The sequence below is a fragment of the Macrosteles quadrilineatus genome, unplaced genomic scaffold (genome assembly GCF_028750875.1).
Source record: "Macrosteles quadrilineatus isolate MER2022 unplaced genomic scaffold, UCM_ALF_1.0 Scaffold_1__1_contigs__length_201487025, whole genome shotgun sequence".
Lineage (NCBI taxonomy): Eukaryota > Metazoa > Arthropoda > Insecta > Hemiptera > Cicadellidae > Macrosteles > Macrosteles quadrilineatus.
In genome coordinates, this window is record NW_026542594.1 from 169,418,857 (window position 1) to 169,426,193 (window position 7,337).

Genomic DNA, 7,337 nt, shown 5'->3' on the forward strand with positions numbered 1-7,337 from the left:
ACTGATATGCGAGAGGTCCCCGGTTCGAAACCCATCGGTGACTTTAACTTTTTGTCACAGATTTTGCTTTGAATGTAATTTCTTCTTAACTGTACATCTTTTGTTAGAATTTTTGCCATTTATAATTTTATGTTATGAAGAGAATTGAACCTTCATTTGATTTTTTTCACTATCAGCAAGTTTGGTTGGTTAGGTTAGGTTATGACAGTAACTGCCGGACGCCTAATCCACGTCCGGTTAACGGACGCGTATCCTCTGCGAATTATAAAATAGGATTTGAGGCATATATAATCTTATTTTATGAACAGAACTATTTTTTCGATTAATAAACCTTCATTAGATTTTTTTCATTGTCAGTACGTTTGGTTGGTTTGGTTAGGTTATGACGGTTTAATTTCATAATAAGAAAATATAAAATTGTTTTTGAGGCATTTATAATTTTATCCTATGAACAAAAATAATTTTTCAATTACTAAACCTTCGTTATAGTCAATCAGAAGCTTCTAAATGACACTGTTGGCAAAATTAATCCTGAAAAACAAATTGTGCCACCGAAGCCTAGCTCAGTGCTCGAAGACGGAACCACCGAAAGCGAGTAGCGACGGAAACGAAAACTATGTAAAGCCAGTAGACTCCTAAAAAAAGGTGGCCATGCCTCATCCCATTGTACATTTTGAAGCTTGTTTTTCGCGTCTAGTTCATGTCCACACTGATCGCTAGTGTAGACAAAATTTAGTTTATATTATTTTAGGGTTATTTTTATGATTTGTGCTTTACTGTTTGTTTATGTTACTAGAGGACGAGTTATTGTTCATGATTTGATAGTTTTGTTTGGTTAAATGGTGTTTTAAATTACTGTGAAATGACAAGAAACAAATTGTAAACAAAACACGACCTCTTCAGTGCACCGGATAGAACCAACAATAAAATTGGCTTTAACTTGAACTTGATTGGCTTTAAATTAGCCCATAAAGATGAAAAATCTACTAAGGGAGTATGTTTGATCTATGGTAGATAAGCATTGACTAATAGAACAACATAATATTCCATTCATCATTCATCCATTGTAATGTAAAGGTTTCCGGTTCCATCCAGTGGTTCCATCGTCCTTTTTTATTTTATGCATTTTTCTGTTATATCGAAAATAGCCTTACCATTGAGATATAGATTATAGACAAAATGTACTATTTTCATCTTCATGACGATTCATCAATGCTTATGCTGTGTAGAAATGAACCCATGTATAAGGTACTTATAACCGTACAAGGTATACGATATACAATGATTGATGGTAGTTCAATTAATGTATTATTACATGTACATGCATTTTAAAACTTATATTATTGTGAAATATAATTTATTTGTAGAATTTTTATTGTAGCTTCTATCATTTGTATACGCATTATTATACGTATTCCACAACATATATGCTCAATGACTAGCAGCAACAGAATTGTATTTTTCATGTCCTCTTTTCATGCCTTGCTGGCGTTGGCGAAACTGTTGTTGTTCAGTTGTTATGTTGATAATAAAAAGTGCTTCTTTCTTTTGACTCTTTCCGGTCTTAACAGTCCTAACTCATAGTTTGTGAAAATAATTTCCGAAATTTCCTGAGGTAAGCGATCGCATTGTGTAATTATACTAGACTATTGAAATCTCATCTAAGTTAAACTGCACAAATTTTATTTATGACAATTTCCCCCCTTCGGCGAGTATGATCCTGTGTCTTGGTATAGGATGGATTTGGATATTAGTATGTCTAACCTATAAACTATTGTCCACCTAAGCCTAGGCCTGTTCCATGTCAACTGAGACTGAGATGTAATAAAATGTACGCATGGAACTTTATTATAATAAACTAGTCCTCTTTAATATGTCAAAAATCACATTGTTGCTTATCTCATATCTTGTCTAAATATTTAAAGATCTTAATTTGCTGTAGTAGGCCTAACCTAAATTCTGTAAGTTAGTAGTCACGGCCTTGTTCAGGCCAATTCATTCATTCATTGGTTTGAATCAGAGTAGACAATTTTAAACAGTTACTGTCATTAAAAGAAGGAACTCTAAAAATACTAATGAGTAACTTTGATCCACCCAAGCTGTGCTACGGAACTAGACTGATGATTTAAAAATTTACTCCAAACATGTTCAAAGCAACAATCATCAGTGATAAGTTTATAGAAGAAATTGTCTTAATCCCAAGAATAGGCCTAACAATGATTTCATCTGAATTACCATTTGAATTCAAGCGACTTACAATTTCCTTTGCGTGTTACTTTCGCAATCTCCATTATAAGGCACAAGGGCAATCCCTGGCTATTGCCGGGTTAAATTTAGAAAATGCACGATTTTCACACGGACAGCTGTATGTTGCGTGCTCACGTGGTGGTAGGTAGCCTACGCCTTAAAACTTAGGCCTAAGTTTATACACCTAATGTAAAAACAAAAAACATTGTTTATCGACTGGCAATTCAGTAAAATAAATATTCTATTTTTGTTTTTGTTATGTACATTTTTATTATTTATGGTTAAGAACAAATTACCATTTAAAATTATACTTGTTAAGCGTAGTAACGTGCGCTGGGTAACTGCTAGTAGTAAATAAATACCAAGCAAAGCCATACATCACATGCAAAACAATCAAAATATGTAGGTCTAAGTTATGTCAGGATTAAGTGATTTCTCTTTTGGACAGCATAGACTAGCATTGCTTTTAGCAAGGTCAGGTCATTGACCGGAGCATGTGCATCACCTGTCATCGCCTGTATCTGTGCCAGTCTCCTGAATTATGACTCATCTGGTACCGTTCGGTTCATAACGAAATGAGGAAAGTCCTACAAACATATTAATGATAACCGCCGCAGTGCTCTGTATTACTACTTGGCGGAGTATAGCAGCGGCGGCGCATCCAACTCAATCCTTGCTGATATTGCTTCCTTCTGGGACGCAGAACTCAAAGGTTGCTAATCGTAATCATGTCATATTCGGACAGTTAGCCAATTAAAATTTGTTCTTTCCAATACGAAGTTATTTTTGGTCTCCAGTCAAAAAAATCCCTCTAAAATAAGTTGCCTCTGTATAATATGAAAGTAGGCCTACCCTTTATTCAATATTAACTTATTCTTATTTTTTAATGCATTTTCTTTTTTTTTATTGCAGGTAAAAGATGGCTCCGAGGAAGGGAAAGCAGCAGCAGGAACAAGTCCAAGTCTCTCTCGGCCCTCAGGTACGAGAGGGAGAAATCGTGTTTGGTGTTGCACACATCTTCGCCAGTTTTAACGACACATTTGTTCATGTCACTGACCTTTCTGGCAAGTGAGTACTGTATCTTTAATCAAAGAACAATCAATTTAACATGTAACCCTGTGTATGCTGGATGATTCATAATAAGCTATTTTGAGTAATTACAAGCTTCTGTTAATCTCGCAAATTTACATCCCAACAAATAGACTATTAGAGACATGTTTTTCCACCTCACGTCAAAAGTTGTGCGTTTTATAAAGTTGTCAGTTATTGGGGTTTTGCATTTATGCTGACAATTAGAAAAAAGGTGCATATCAGGTAGTAATAATATAATGTTACCTTCTAACGTTCCAAAATGGTGTAGTCATACGACGCGTTTCGTCAACACAGTGACATCATCAGGTGATCCGCTATCGCTTCGTCTTGAACATTAACACAAAACACATATCACGAACACATAATTACTACATTTAAGGACCGATCGGTATTGTCGTCGCTGTGGCCACAACTCGCGTATGCACATGATTAATTCTGGGCGACGACTGCAGGATGGAGGTTTGTCTGTGGTGTACTTTGCACCATGACGTCATTGCTCTTCTCCAGGTGTATTACGGTGTCGAACAATGCATTTCTTTGAGTATTAATTTTGTCATTCAGTACGTTGTCTGGTTCACATTGTACTGCTCTATAAATTTCGTAACACTCAAGTGTGGACATTAAATTACTTTTCTTGCACTTGTGTAATATTTGCAAATTGTTTGAGATAGAACTGTTATTATGTCCACTTTGTATAAGATGTTCAGCATAGTTCGATTTTTGGTTGGTGTTTTCTTGGGGAGGTGTTCTTTAAAACGGGTTTTGAATGATCTCCCTGTTTGGCCTATATAGTATTTTGGACAGTCATTGCAGTTTAATTTGTATATCCCACTGCTGTCAAATTTGTCACCAATACTTCCTTTTATAGGGTTAATGAGATTTTCTAGTTTGTTGGAATTTCTGTAAGAAACTGTATAACCATGTTTTTTAAATATATTGTTGGTTTTACTTGAGTGTTACGAAATTTATAGAGCAATACAATGTGAACCAGACAACGTACTGAATGACAAAATTAATACTCAAAGAAATGCATTGTTCGACACCGTAATACACCTGGAGAAGAGCAATGACGTCATGGTGTAAAGTACACCACAGACAAACCTCCATCCTGCAGTCGTCGCCCAGAATTAATCATGTGCGTACGCGAGTTGTGGCCACAGCGACGACAATACCGATCGGTCCTTAAATGTAGTAATTATGTGTTCGTGATATGTGTTTTGTGTTAATGTTCCAGACGAAGCGATAGCGGATCACCTGATGATGTCACTGTGTTGACGAAACGCGTCGTATGACTACACCATTTTGGAACGTTAGAAGGTAACATTATATTATTATTAATAACTGACGTTCCAGTAGTAGGAATGAATTCTAATATCAGGTAGGCCTACTCTTTAAGTTAAGTAGGTAGCCTTTACTTAAAACTAGGTATTGCAGAATTTGACCGGTTAGTTGTTTTCAGAATGTTAGCATTTTTTTGCCAAAAAGTCTAAAACTTTACAGTCAGGAAGGTAAAAAGGTACCACAGAATAAAAAAAATTAATATTTTTTTGGCACTGCTATTGTGGAAGGTGTAAGAAGTAGGTTAATAATGTGAGAAAAATAATTAGTCCTCAGCTAAACACCAACTAAAATTATAAATTTTTAAAAATTTGAAAACCTGTTTTCACTTTCTAGTAAAAGAATGCACAGAGCTTGAGATGTTTAACTTTCTATGGCTGTTTGGTTCCGTCCTACATCTCCAAGTGTCTGAGAGGAGAACTAAGCTATCCCATGTTATTCACGTTATTTGCCACGGTGAAATGGCAACTGTGTGTACACAACAGCTACATTTGTAGCCTATGTTGTTAGCCTACTTTATACACATTTGTTTGCTGATTGATTTTTGGGGTTTTCCAGAGAAACTATTGCGAGAGTCACTGGTGGAATGAAGGTCAAGGCTGACAGAGATGAAGCTTCTCCGTACGCTGCTATGTTGGCTGCCCAGGTCAGTTGATTGATGTTTAATTAAAACAAATGAAAGACATTTAACTGAACTATAATATAAACTCAATAGGCCTACAACATTTTAAATAGCTGCACTGACAACTCCCACAGCATTAAATTATTGTGTTTTGGCAATGCTATTAAGTTACTGTACATAATCAAGCGCTTTTCTGTCATTTTGATAAGACCTAGTTTGATTTCACTGATTTTGCATTTGATGCCTGAATGTGACAGCGTATAGAACCTGTATTTGTTGAGTATGTTTTTGTTTAAGTTAGGCCTAGTTGTTTAAAATATTTAACAAGTTTTCTTCCCCCCCCCCCCAAAAAAGTAATTGCTTTGTTGAGTTGTGGTGTGTAAATAGTTAAACAGTTTCATGATAAAGGAGTAGGCTCTAGTTGGTTTTTGTTTGGTTGTGATGTGTAGGCCTAAATATAAACAAGTTTACGCAACGATTGTGTGAAGATAGTGTTAACGACTATTAATTTTACCTGGTTGACGTTGAAATTATATTAAATTTTTACCATGCCATTACAATGTTTTTAATAACAGCCCTTGTCAATTAATCAAGTGACCGCTTAATACTGTTACACACAAATGTATTAACACGTAGACTGCTAACGCCGACTATAGCCGGCGTCGCTAGCACTTCAATGTGGCGCGCGCCGACAAGAGTCGGCACCAGACCAACAGAAATATATTGAGTCAGTGTGAGCTTAGCCTCAGACTGAGACGTTATAATCGTTGCCAGCCTGCCAGCTTAGAATGCGAGCTTTACTTTGGTGTAGGTTGGTACTAAAATTTCCCGTAAAATCCTGTCTGGCAATGCTTTTGTCCCGGTTTCGGGGATTTTTTCTCTTCAACCCACATTACAAAGACACTGGATACAGATCCGTGCAGTGCTGCTACCTTTGGGTGTTTCAGTGAACTACATCCACTCTCGGGGTAACGCAGCACAGTCACCGCTGCTCTTTTGTGATTCGTCAGACTGAAATATTTGAATGCCAATTGCGTTCGCTGATTCGGTTGCGTGCCGGGGCTTCGCCCGCCACTGGGGAGCGCCTGTACGTTGTTTTCAGCAGTCATCGTGTTAAGTTAATGACCAAGCCTTTAACCACGGTTCATGTACTAAACTCCATGAAATTATGGAGGATCATTCAAAGAGTAAGTTGCCAGATCTGTGAAAAACCTCCTTTATACATTAATTCAATTCAACCAAATTATAACATTTGTCCATTCACATAATTTATCATTTGGATTCTATTTTGAAATTTGATGGGTTGTTATTAGTTCTAATATTTTTGACAGTTAAACCCCTTTGGTACACAATTGATGAGAATTTCTATTTTAACACCCTTCTGCCAGTCAAGTTTCTGAGTAATACCTTGTATAGGCCTACATACCTTTATCCTACTACCTATAGGATACCTGATAAATGTAGGTAGTATCACTAAGACAAGCAGAAATATGGCACTCGGCCTCACTACTGCATTACCTAAACTTCAGTTAATTTATAGAAAGTACTTGCGGTTCAGCCAATAGGCTATCACAATGTTTGTTATATACTAACGTAGACTTGTTTTGCAGGATGTAGCTGAGAAGTGCAAGAGCTTGGGTATCACAGCCCTGCACATCAAGTTGAGAGCTACGGGTGGCAACAAGACCAAGACTCCTGGTCCCGGGGCTCAGTCAGCACTGCGAGCTCTGGCACGTTCCAACATGAAGATTGGCCGCATTGAGGACGTCACACCCATCCCCTCCGACTCTACCAGAAGGAAGGGAGGTCGTCGTGGTAGGAGGTTGTAATTGCCAAGATCTTTTCTTGTTTTGTTTTATTACTTTAAATAAAAGTCTTGGTAATTTATGTGTGTTTTTGTGATATCACCTTTTAAAAAATTTTTGTAACAATTTTGTAGCTAATAAGCTGTGGTTAGTTTTCATAAGTATGCCTATGTCTTTATGGTAGTATGTTTTTAGTGAGGCATTAAAAATATTTAGGCTATTGGATTTATTAA

General features: G+C 36.7%; 1 protein-coding gene across 1 annotated transcript; it reads left to right on the top strand.

The window, feature by feature from the left end:
- Positions 1 to 1,521: 1,521 nt before the first annotated feature.
- On the top strand, positions 1,522 to 7,186 carry LOC128983174 (40S ribosomal protein S14). The gene is made up of 4 exons (XM_054402359.1): positions 1,522 to 1,615; positions 3,160 to 3,315; positions 5,236 to 5,323; positions 6,910 to 7,186. Exons 2-4 carry the CDS (start codon positions 3,167 to 3,169, stop codon positions 7,126 to 7,128), a joined length of 456 nt encoding a protein of 151 aa, XP_054258334.1. The 5' UTR covers positions 1,522 to 1,615; positions 3,160 to 3,166; the 3' UTR covers positions 7,129 to 7,186.
- Positions 7,187 to 7,337: the final 151 nt, after the last annotated feature.

Bases quoted from the DNA above. Each gene is read 5' to 3' on its own strand.
- LOC128983174 (XM_054402359.1), top strand. From the start codon at position 3,167: ATGGCTCCGAGGAAGGGAAAGCAGCAGCAGGAACAAGTCCAAGTCTCT. The intron at 3,316-5,235 runs GTGAGTACTGTA...GGGGTTTTCCAG, and splicing joins GTCACTGACCTTTCTGGCAA to AGAAACTATTGCGAGAGTCA. The intron at 5,324-6,909 runs GTCAGTTGATTG...CTTGTTTTGCAG, and splicing joins CTGCTATGTTGGCTGCCCAG to GATGTAGCTGAGAAGTGCAA.